At 34.3% G+C, this 12,636-nt stretch overlaps 2 protein-coding genes across 9 annotated transcripts; both read right to left on the bottom strand.

Moving 5' to 3' along the window:
- Positions 1–1,162: 1,162 nt before the first annotated feature.
- Positions 1,163–7,348, bottom strand: LOC100177821. 8 transcript variants are annotated; one of them, XM_004226519.4, is made up of 8 exons: positions 7,107–7,342; positions 5,245–6,877; positions 5,052–5,116; positions 3,564–3,608; positions 2,904–3,010; positions 2,406–2,561; positions 1,936–2,074; positions 1,163–1,653 (listed from the first exon to the last, which is right to left on the bottom strand). In XM_004226519.4, the coding sequence occupies exons 3-8, from the start codon at positions 5,104–5,106 to the stop codon at positions 1,502–1,504; spliced, it is 654 nt and encodes a 217-aa protein (XP_004226567.2). In that variant the 5' UTR covers positions 5,107–5,116; positions 5,245–6,877; positions 7,107–7,342; the 3' UTR covers positions 1,163–1,501. The 8 variants fall into 8 exon arrangements, 3 of the variants coding, with proteins under 3 accessions (XP_004226567.2, XP_018669332.1, XP_026692287.1); XM_018813787.2 differs by having other exon boundaries at positions 3,817–6,877; positions 7,107–7,348; XM_026836486.1 differs by having other exon boundaries at positions 5,052–6,877; positions 7,107–7,343.
- Positions 7,349–7,785: 437 nt separating this feature from the next.
- Positions 7,786–12,473, bottom strand: LOC100175495 (phospholipase ABHD3). The gene is made up of 8 exons (XM_002126985.5): positions 11,590–12,473; positions 11,149–11,315; positions 10,678–10,888; positions 9,834–9,946; positions 9,419–9,592; positions 9,045–9,134; positions 8,653–8,780; positions 7,786–8,152 (listed from the first exon to the last, which is right to left on the bottom strand). Exons 1-8 carry the CDS (start codon positions 11,668–11,670, stop codon positions 7,980–7,982), a joined length of 1,137 nt encoding a protein of 378 aa, XP_002127021.1. The 5' UTR covers positions 11,671–12,473; the 3' UTR covers positions 7,786–7,979.
- Between the last annotated feature and the right edge of the window lie 163 nt (positions 12,474–12,636).

Raw genomic sequence — 12,636 nt, 5'->3', positions numbered from 1 at the left:
TCGTCTTAGTGAATAAATAATTAAAAAGTCTACACACAACTGCCATTCTTTGGTGCAGAATAATCACAGCGTCCGAAAAAGCAAATTCTCTTTTTATCACCACGCGCAAAAGGAAACTCACTTTAGAAAAAAGTTTTTCCGCAGATAATCCCGTTACTTTGCGACAGTGTGTACAACAGGCGCATTAATTAAAAAAACACACGCAGAAGATATAAAATTATTTGAAATGGTAAAAACTAAAATAGCATACACGTTGATACAGCCTGTATTCAAACGCAGCATTATGCTGTTTCCTAGTAAAATCGTCTATAAATCAAATTGAACGTTTCTTTTGTACTGCTGCCCCCTTTACACATATATATATATATCGTTCCGGTTACCACGTAGAAGCAATATTATATTGCACAAAAAAGTTCCTAATTTTAATATTTCATGCGTTCTTCTGAAGTATACTGACTTGCGGGCTCGCATTTGTCCATATTTTTATATCGTAATATATTCTAACATTCGATGCCCTACTATATGGTACGTTAGTTTAGGATGGTCCATGTTTTCATTCTCGTGTACCGCCATTATGTAATGTCCAAGAAATATTCACAGACTTACATATTACCGCATAGTCAGGACTCTAAGAACGTTACTAACCATTAAAAATACGTTGCGGAAATATGGAGTATCATGTGATAACGGTAACCGTTTTACCTTATAGTACTTACTTAATGAAAACATTCACACGCAAGTTTTTGTTTCTGAATCAGCTACCAGCACAGTCTTACAGCATAAAACGCAGTGCGCCACTTTATAAAGCTGATTAAAACTAAAAAAACGGTCTAAATACTTTTAATACAGTTATATCCTGCAATTGACTACAACAAATTTCATCTACTGTATTCACAACTGTTGTATCAGCGACGTATAGTATAGGAGTAAGTATACAGTGTATTACACTACAGTCACATGCGGTGCCATGGTAGGGCTATCATCACTGCTTCCAAAACTGCATAAAGCCTCGATTGATCTGCTGTTCGACATGAAATTGGCAAAACGAGATCGATCAAATGATAATAATCACACCCGGGTGGCCGCAAAAGACGACGTGCAAGACAAACAGCGCCTTAGCAGCAACAAAAAAACGAGAAATACGCGAGAAGCTGCTACAGGCAAAAGAAAAAAGGGAAGCACGAAAAGCGCGAAAGCTCCAGTTTAGTAGAAAAGCATATCAAGTAGGGTGGGGGAAGATGAGACACATTCCCATTCTATTTTTTCATCCCATTTATTAGTAAACCAAAAACACTCAAAGAATTATAAACCCTTGTCTTCCCGACTCCCATAGACCGCTGTTGATTGTTTAAAACACGATCAGGATATTTGGACATGATGTGGTAAAAGTGTCCCGCCTTCCCCCACCCCACTATAAATAATAACCACTAGGATAGAAATGTTAAGCATGCATAAAGTTGCCTTCGTCTCTTTATGATAAATCGATTATGAATTCCAAATTTTATATCGGTAGAACAGGTCCGACTATGTCTTCGACTTCTGCTTTTAAATAGTCGTTCCAGAGGTCCGCGATGTCCTTCACGCGACCACCTGCTGCGTATAATTCCAACCGGTAGGTGGCGACCTTAAGCATCTTATCGTAAGTCACTGCAGCTAAAAAGTAAGACGCGCTTAAAGTTAGAGAACGAAACTTGAAAAAATAAATGAGAAAAAATTGCTTAAACACAAGTAAATGTATTTTAGTTTTAAATGCAAATCGGGGCATGACCTAAATATGTTTAAATGATAAAAAAAACACGACATACACAAATTAAGTACATTATGCAATTGTAACAGGACCCCATTTCTTAACTTCCTGTTTTAATATCCTGTGATATAATGTCCTTTGCTGTAAAGACGCGCCATGATGTAGTGTTTACTCGACAACAATATTACCCGATTTGCACTTTTTCGATTTTTCATCGAGTTTTAGTTTCGTTTGAAGTCCAATCACTGCTGTTGCAATTGCTGGAGCCACAGTTCCAACAAGATGTTTAAATGAAGTCGATGCTTCATCGACATTTATCACTACTACCTAAAACATAATGTATTTAGTAGTATAGGGTGGGCGAAGATTGAACCTCGTTTCATTCCACTTTCCCGTTCCGTTTGGCAGTAAACAAACAAAAAATTCAAAGAATTATTGAACCGTATCTTCACAACTCCTATAGACCGTTGTTAATTGTTTAAAACATCGGGATATTTGGGATAATATGTGGTAAAAGTGTCCCATATTCCCCTACTTTACTATATGATTCTATAAATATTTTTTTACTACCAAAGGAACAAGAAAAGAGGGTGTAAACATGTTCCATCTTACCCCGACCCGCTATATTCATATTACTTTTCAAAAGTTTAAATTATACCTGAAATACTTGGATTAGGATAACCGTGATAATAATCGACATGTTTAAGTAACGGAAGCATGTAGCTCGTCTCTTCCAGTATTTTGCTCTACTTCGAAACCGGGTTTCTAGATTTGAAAGCAAATCCAAATACTCCACCTCGTCTGGATTTATAATCTAAGGGAAAATGTGTTACAACAAAATGCACCAATACTTTAAAACGGGGCTATAGAACAGTGATTAGCACGACTGCCTTGTCGAGGTTACGAGTTATAACAGCAATTGCTCCCATCCAGTACTGATTTGTTAACTATTGTCAGCTCCATTGGTTCCATATTTCCCAAAAATATTCAGCAAAAATAATTACAAACAAAGTTATGTACTAGTATATCAAAAACTCGTAACTTGGCAGGTTTATGAAATATAACGACCATCTTAGGGTTGTTGTTGTCCCGACACGCAAGCATAAGTATAAGTTACATGTCATACTTCCAGAGTTAGAGCTGTAAATCTAAGCACCTCAATTTCTTTATCTAGAAATCCAAACTTCTTTTTCTTTGAGCTTTCCTGCGGGAGTGTCGGCTGTACAGCAACTGTTGTTGTTGTTGTTGTTGTTGTTGGACATTCTAAGGGATTTAAATTGCCAAGGTTTTACTATCGTTAAAAGTTTACGATTTACAATAAAATCCAATTTATTTTTGCCGGACACAAGTGTTATAGTTTGTTTTGTAAAACAGACCTTCTAGGATTTATTTGCGCACCGACGTCCAATCAGGTCATTGCATTATTTTGTTGTTCAGCAATGTGTCATTTAAGGTCTATACTTCATTAAATTTATACATCTCCCCCCACCTTACTGTATACATTTAATGAAGTATAGACCTGATGGGACAACTTTTTATTCTGTTTTCTTGTCCTATTTGGTAGTAAACAAAAACATTTATTGAAATATAAAACTGTTTCCGCACGACTCCCATAGACCGTTGTAGAATGTTAAAAACACGATCAGAATTTGACAGAATATTTTGATATTATGTGCTAAAGGTGTGCCATCCAGCTATCATACCCCACAGTACTTTATGTGAAATGTGAATTGCGAATCTGTCTGAAAACCACTCATCTTATAAGAGTACAAAATAAGTAAAAATGAAAATACTTTTTGTAACAATATAGACGTACCTTCGGTTCTTGTCGTTTGGTCATTTATCTGAACCAGCAATTCTTCTGAAAAGCAATGTGTACGCTATAGTACAAAGTCAGTGAAGACCGTAGGGCTAGTATACTAGTAAATTAGTTAGTAGAGATGTTGGGATACTATTGCTAACTTAGCATAAAATTGTAGATCTTTACGGCTTAAACTAATATACTAACTAAGTTGGTTAAGATCAAAGTACTAATACAAACGTAATTTAACAAATATATTAAAACTTACTGTCTGCATCCATGTCTGTCACTATTAGCTGGTGTTTTCTTCTATCTATAGTACTGTTTACTTTCGCTGTTCGCGTTTTTTGTAACAAAGGAAATGACAATAAATGCCGAATTAATAATAAACGTATTTGATTTCCGGTGTGTTTGAGAGCCGAAATGTTGAGAAAAATTTAATCCGTTTTATTTCAAGCCATCCTACAGAGATTAAAACCTCTTAATCGCTTTGGCTAACCTATACTTACTTAGCTGGCCAAGGGATTTAATCTCTTTGGCTAGCTTATAACAAATTAATGAGATTACAATGTTGGCAACTACATTCTTACAAACGTATTTGCAGAGTAGTCATGTTAAAAAAAATAAAGATAAAACTCGGTTTTCCAGGTATAAGCAATCATCATGCACAAATGCAGACACGAATGCTGAACAACATGATCATACTTTATGAGTTTATGATATAACCCAATCAAGCTGCTTAAATTTGCAAGGACATGACATAAGAAAAGCAGGCATGGACAAATGCAGACACGGGTAATCCTTTAGCTGGTGGCCACCTGAAATTTTGGTTTTAAAATGTTCTATAGCCCTCACTGATACCTGCTGTCTATTTTTTTTTTGAAAAAACTCGGGCGTTCGTGTCGAAAATTAGCTTTAAAAATGCGCGAAACAGAACGATGCATACAGTTCTGCACATTACTATAAACTGCCGTGGGTCAATTTTCATTGAAATAATATACCAAGAAAAAAATCTCTTGGTAGTTAGTACGAGTACCGCAAAGTCTAAAGCAAACCTAGGCAATAGTAGATAACTAGATGGAACATATCAGAAATTCAGGATCATTAGAAAGAAATTCTACTTAAACTGATGTAAGAACGAAATTTATTTCAATAGTTTAGGTTAACTAGTTGTTGTGAATTACTTTTGCACAATTGAAATTTACAGAAATAAAAAGGTTGAATGAAAATACTTAATTAAAAACCAAGCAATTTAGCTGTAGCCTGTAAATAATAAATAAAAACTGCTCCAATTCTATTTTTTAGTACAAATTTATATATATGTACAATTACTTTTATGCAGGGAAAGAACTTTACATGTGAAGCATTTTTTTCATTTAAAAAATTGTTTAAGTTTTTCCATTTTTTTAGTACAATATCTACATAAGGTTTTTTCTGAAATTGCGCTTTATACACATGAACAATAACAAAAACTGCGATATCAACAAACGCATTAGTACATACCAAAAAGTGAAGTTACTATCCGAATAACATGTAGAAGAACACTTGTGGCAAGCATGGTTTTTGCGCTGGAAGAAAATCTCGTATTTAAACTTATTCAAGTTGCAACGAAAAAGGGCCTTTTTCTTTTGGAAAATAAAATAAAGAGACGGCCCTTTTTCGTTTTAATAGTATTGGCAAGGCCCTTATACCGTACCTAGTAGTGTAGTTTCACTGGGCACTGGCTCTTGAATGTTGAAGGGTAGTGCAATCCAACCAAGAACCTGCATGAATAACTCAACAGAGCATTAAAGTTTTTGTTAGAATCGGTTTTGGAAAATGTAATTTCAAGATGGAACGATAAACTGACATTGTTTTAATACTCCACCATGGTTTAGCTTTTTCGAATACCCAATCAGACCCAAGAATTGGTAACCTGTCATAAAAAGGAAAAGCGTAACTTTGTTCTATGGGTAAAATTAGATATATCAAAATTTGTAACTAGTAACCGACATTTTAAAATGTAATTTCCAATTCCTGAACCCCTTTCTGGCACTTTTTCTCGGTTAACCTGGCAAAATAAAGGAAAGAGCATAATATGCAACTAAATGTATGAGAAAACCAAAATGCTTGCCACAAAAAGTGAGCACTACTCAGTGCAACAAAGGAAGAACGAAAAAATAAATGTCTAGAAGTTTTAGAAAAAAATTATATACAACAAGTGTCAATCAATATTAGTTTAACCGACCATTTAGTTTGTGGCAATAACAGATGAACTCGGTGGCAATGACAGATGAACTTTTAAACTGCAGAATCTTGGTTTGATGGACTGATTGCATGAGAATGCTTCTCATTGCATTTCCCACACATTTCAATGGTGACTGTATTGTTGGAAACATGCAAACAAACACCAGCGTTTTCTTCTGTAAGGATTTCACCATCAATTGGGAAGAGAGCTTTTCGTTTGGCTGCAGGTTCCTCAGTAATACCACTGTCGTTAGAAGGGCATCGCTTATTAGAAACTTTTTCATGCAAAGCACTGTTGAGATTGATACCAGGAACTGTTGAAACAGCAGACAATATGCTTGATAATTGGGTTTGATTGGCAATAACTCCGCGGAGATATTTTACTTCGTGTTGCAAATCAAGTATAGAGGTGGAGAATTCTTGATTCATTTTTTCAAGGCGGTTGTTTTTGCCTCTCAAATGATGTACTTCCGTTTCGAGAAGTGCAATTTTGTGTTTCTTTTTCTCTCTGTTCAATTTCGCAAGTACAGCATTTCGACTTTTGTCGCCAAATTTTTGTAAATCTTTATTTTGTAACTGTGCTACTAAACTGTTTATCTCCTTAACAATTACATTGTTAGGATAACTTTTGATTTCTGGAATTTCCTGGGGATAAAAACCTTCGTCAAATGGTCTCTCATCTTTTACTTTTTGATTTTCTTTTGCTTTGGCAGAAAGAGTCTTTTTTCGGTTTGATTTTTTTGCTGCATTTTGGGCAGATTTTTTGGGCACGATAGCATTTGCCAGCATTGAATTCTTCATTACAGGCAATTTAACTATACATCTTCTCATTGGTTTTATATCAGGTTGGCCTATTTCTGCATCATCATTTTCATTTTCAACTGGGTTTGTTGCAGTTTCAATATTTTCCTCCGATTTTACTGGGGAATTATTCTCCATAGTTTTATCAGAGACATTACTGTCATTTAACAATACATCACCAAGTTCATTGAAAAGTTCTTCCGCGTCCAAATCCATTTCACTGCCGTCGTAAGGTGGGGTAGAGTTGGATAAATTGGTCGACAACTCAGCAGAGTTGCATTGGGACATATCCAGAATGGAGTCTAGAAAATAATCTACGTCTAATGTTTGTCCAGCAAGAGAAACCATATTTATGGTTGCAATGCACCAAAAGAAGGAAAGATTCTCACAAAACGAGTAAATTACAAAACTATAATTAATGCACAAAATAACGTTAATAAAAACGACCACCAAAACGACTAATACAGAGTCACGTTTTTTAGCTTGTGCTGATATAGATTTAATGAAGAAATGTAATCGGAGTTTTCAAACCTTGGCAACTGTCTTCGGCACCCGAAGTGCAATAGTGAACCGAGTCTTCAATGGTGCTGGTTGAGTTTTAACGCAAAAATCTTAATAAACACAGATGCTGCAACGTTTAAAACAGTATTCAATATATATAGTTGCAATACAGATAAAAAATTCTAAATGAATCACAACAAAACTAAGCTTTTACCAAAATACAAATGCCACACCAACTTCGAACAAAGACAAAATAAAACGTATCCAAAACGTTTTTACCGAAATCACGACCACGAGATTGCGCAACCGCCTATTGCGCATGCGCAGATAACTTAGAACAGACAATATGTAATCGCATCCCGCCAAAATATAGGTAGCGGGGAGAAATAATGTATTAGCTTTAAAGTTAGCAGGGTACTGTTATTTCGCACTCGTACGATGACTAAGATATTGTTTGTACTTAATGTGATAACGATGACCGTAAATGGGTGACTGTAAGAGTCTTCTTCTTAAAAATTGAAACATTTCATAGCACCGGTGCATGTTTTTTTATATTTAAAGAATATAAAAATTGGACAAAATTATCAACAAACTTGTTACTGTCAACCTACGTATGCTGAATTAGATAATGAAAAGCCAGTAGACTTGTCAAAATTTAGAATACTTGTGAACATGTCTCTAGATGACATCCTCCCAGCACGTTAAAGTATTTTAAAGCATTTTATTCAGATGAAAATTATGAATATTACAATAATCTCATGAAAAATTGACAATACCGAATACTGTGAAATACTGCACACATACCAGTGAAATACACATATACATATTGGAATAGGAACTTATAAATGTTATAGAACACCATGCTTCTAGTATACATATTGCTCATTCTGTTTTACTTTCTACTCAATGCAAATCTGTTCCATGCTCAAAAACAGCCGTCATATAATCACTTATGACATCAATGTAGTATGGGGTTGTAAATGGATTAGCGCCACTAAGGTGGCTCACGTGACCGCCACCACTTGTCACAGCTAAAGCTACATACTCCGTTTCTTTAACGTCATTGCGGGGAAGAGCTGTAAGAAAGATGTTAAATCAGTTTAATAACTCGTTTTCCAAAACACCACTGGCAATTATGTTTGTCTGAAGTTTTAATGACCAATAAATCAGGTCCTTATCGGCATAAATAACACTTAGCAGCACAACATGTAAATATGATCACTTATTCATCCCAACATAGCAGGTTAAGAATACTAAATACCACTTACAAAATACACCAAGTGCAAAATTCGGTTGGTGACAAAACATTAACAAACATTGGATTAGAACAATTACTGTGTTTCGCCCAAGGATATATGGGTACACAGTGGGGGCAGCATCAAGCTTTAAACCTGATATTGGTAAGGGTAAGAGCTATGACTAATGTGTTCACATAATGCACCTTCTGTCCATGACCACATATTTGGCCGGAGATAATAATAGTTGCTGTAAATGGCATCTAAATTTTACTTGACACTCTATGTACATAGTATTTAGAAAAAGTTAAATGGTAAAAGGAGATTCTAATGATAGTTACCACTATCAGGAATGAAAGCATCATCATTGGCACATAGACATAATGTAGGTATTTGAATTGACTGAAGACGTTTTGCAGTAAGCCGACTGTCTTGGTAATAATGATCAACCGATTCATATCCAAATACCCTATATAAAATGAATATTGTATGTAACGTTCATAATAGTAGTCATCCCACTAATACCAAAATAAATAGGCATATTTATAAATAATATTACTTTTAAATAATAAATTATGTACAAAACATGTATACTTTCTGTTGGAGTATGCATAATATTTTTTAAATTAAAGTATAATTCAAAATTTAAATTACATAGAGTGGCATTTGTGTGAAACTAAAAAACACAAGGATGTATTCTATAGCTAGGGAATAAAAAATATGTCCAACTTACTTAGATGTAAAGTGCATGTCCACCTCTCTTATGCTGCGTGACCCCATTACCTCTGTATGATCAACTATATCTTCAAACTTTTCCTTGTGTCTGGAAAATGAAATGGTTTAAATTAAAAAAACAGAATAACACAGCCTGAGAATATATGTAACTCTTAAACAAAGGTGCAGAAACCGAGGTGAAACTGTGGGCCGTATAAATCATAAATCATTTTATAGTGAACAGAAAATACAATAAAATGAAAACAGGACTATAAATTAGGGCTGTTAGTCATCCCTCAAAAACACTTCATCTAGATTAGAAATTAATCTAAAATCAAAACCATTTATATGAATTATTATTTTATTTTTTTACTATTTAAACCCATATTTTACCTGATGTATATTTGCTTTAGGTTATTAGTGAGAACAATGTTGTATAAAAGCCAGTTGTCCCACTTTTCAATGCTTGCTGACCCACGTACTGTGTCAAATGGACATGAATACAAGAAAGCTGCTTGTAGTTGACTTTTCTCTTGCTTTATTGAAAGATATCTTCCAAGAATCAAGCTAAAAAAAGATTTATATTTTAGACTTTTTCTATCCCTGTAAGCAACTGTCAACGAAATTGTGTTTTATCAAAAAAAAATATTATTTTTTAGCAAATTTAATTGTAAGGTTTATGTTGTTATAGAAGTTAATTATTCTATTGCTTTTTAACTTGAGAAGCAAAGTGTTATCTTTAAATATTAATACAAACAATGGAACTAAAACCTACAGCACAACAGTCATAAAACATTAATTTTTCAACCTTCCAAGTGAAACACCAATCGCCATAACTGGTATGTTAGGATTTCTCTGTTTAATTATTTCCATGGCTTGTTCAAAGTCACTGGTGTGTGTCGCACAGAAAGCTTTTCCAGTCTAAAAAAAATTAATGACTTTATATAAGTTCTATTTTATGTAGGTGAGGTCTTACAACTTGCAACGTCATGAGGCCTGAGATTTAGGCAAGAGTTGACCAATTACCCCCAAATTTAATGATAATAAATCAATTAAATTCATTAATATTTCACCAAATTTAGATTTGTGCTTCGCATTAGTTTGACACTAGAATCTGTTAAAGTTAAAAATAATAAACATCCATAATCACTAAACTTTTGTAAATTAAGTTGTTTCATTTTATTTATATGGGTTAGATATTGCGGTGAGACCCGTTATGGACCCTGGATTCAAATCAGTTAGCCCATTACCCAACATTTAATTATTTCTAAAACAAAGTTAGTCGCATTGGCTGTAATGTTTACTGATTAATTGGTAGTCGCCAATTCAATTAGTCCTAATATTTACTGATTTGGCGCCTATGTGAATACCAAAGTCAAGTTATGTGTACTTAAAGGACTTTCTCCCACATTTGTTCGCGAAATGACACTGTGGCAGTGATAAACGAGTCTGTCTTTAGTCCAAAGGTTAATAACTTGACACTGTGTGTGGATGTGGATGATTTTGTGTAATACACTATACTGTCATTTAAACCAATTTTCTGTGGTATAATGAGTCTAAATGACTATTTTTATCGCCACCTAAGAATAGATAATAACATTCTTTTATTCATTAGATATATTCAAACATATTACAATTAATATAATAATTACCAGGCAAGGTAGTTCTAAGCCCCTATTGACCACCACAACCGCTCTGTGTCCTTTCTTTAATACGGCATCCACAATACACTTTATGTAACCTGTTTCACTGGTAGATACAAGACCAGGAAGTATAACAACTACAGGAGAATGTTGATTTCCTTCTTCCTTATTTGCCCATGCAAGTGTAAACTGACCACCATCTGATGTCATTACGGCTTCTCTAAAAATGAAACACCGCAATTTGTTTGAAGTTAGTTTATAATGAAATAATTGAATGAATGAAGCCTCGCGAGAAGATCAACGAAAGTGTTTATAACAAAAGTGTTCTGTTTTATACACTTCTTGTCAAATTAGGAGTTACCATGTCTATGTATGCCACTTTGGTGGTGATATTTCTCTAGGTTACAGACAGGCACTCTGACATTTCTGCCACGCCGCCAGACAAATAGGAAGAAAAACACTTATCTAACAGATTCTAACCTTGTATACTCCACGTTATATTTAACAGGCAGTAACGAAGCAACGATGGTTTGCAACTTTCCACCAGGAACCCAGAAGAACGACCAATATGGAATCTTTAGTTTGGGAACGTGGTTCTCCAAAAACGAGTCAAATTTTGTCCCTTTCTTGTGGTGTAATTCTGGTTTCTGATTAAAATAAGATTAACAAAACAAATATTTTTAACTGTTTTATCTGTATTAGTATCTCAAACAACTACTAAAAAGGGTGATCACAAATTTATAGTCCTAATTTTTGACAATCCACATCATACTAGTTTAAAATATGGGTTACCCTTTTACTCTATGAAATATATATGCGTATGCTTTAATAACCAAATGTGCAATGCATATACCCGAATATAATCCCACATATGAAAAACTACAATAATAAAAAATATATAGAAAATTGAATCGAATATACCTTTCCATAATGTGTTAAGTAATATGCCCAGTAGCACACGGTGCCTGTGAGCAAAGCAGTGGCAGGTGAAAGCTCAATCATCTTGAAACTAAACTCTATATAACTCTAACAAGAAACACCTATATATATATTCAGCTTAATATAAGCTTATCATTTCTGTATGTAAAAAATGTAGTAATAAAGAACTTATAAAGAAGTGAGAAAATATAATGTTTGTTATATAAACAGGTATTGACATTTTTCATACCAAAATACAGCTATTCTTATGATTTATTAATTTGTATAGGAGCATTAACAATGATAATATGATCATTAAAAAAATGACTCATAGGCTAATAGCATTTCCTCACAGCGTTGTTTAGGCCTATTGTAAGTGGCGTCAAAGAAGATAATAAAAATAAATACAAAAAAGTCGCATGCCGGCTTAAGCCAGCCTTAAACTCTTTGAATTTTTATTTTAAAACAACAAATTTCTTTAAAGTTTCAGCTTGTATTAGTTTCTGCATTTGAATTTCTAGTTTTGCTAATTGTTGTACTTTGACTTGGTGAATCATTTTTGTCTTCAGTAATAAATATCAGTTTAGCGTTTCTGTAATTATCCTTGTGCGCATCCAGTTTAAGGAGCAGCAGTTTCCTTTTTCTTATAAGTCGATTGTTTATTTTTTGCATCTGCATCAAATGATATGAAGTTAGATCGTTCTTTGCTTGCAGTTCGTTACATTGTTTCTCCAATAACTCAAATTTTAACTTGTAAACCTCATTTTTCTTGGAGGCAATGTCATCGTCAGTAGGTAAATTTTCAGCTGCCATTTTGTTTCTTTATTTAGAAAGAACTACACACATTACAGATAGGTTGGAATCTGAAGTAAAAGAACAAAACATGCTTGAACATCTGGTCCCAGTGAAGACCGGGGAAAAAAAAGTGCAGGACGGGAAAAAAATGGCAGGACCGGGGAAAAAAATGGCAGGACCGGGGAAAAAAAGTGGCAGGACCGGGGAAAAAAGTGGCAGGACCGAACGGTCACAAAAAAGTTTAGACCCTTATTG

This window comes from Ciona intestinalis, chromosome 10 (assembly GCF_000224145.3).
Source record: "Ciona intestinalis chromosome 10, KH, whole genome shotgun sequence".
In the NCBI taxonomy this organism is placed as follows: domain Eukaryota; kingdom Metazoa; phylum Chordata; class Ascidiacea; order Phlebobranchia; family Cionidae; genus Ciona; species Ciona intestinalis.
The sequence above is the reverse complement of the archived record's forward strand: the minus strand, read 5'-3'. Positions and strand labels throughout refer to the sequence as shown.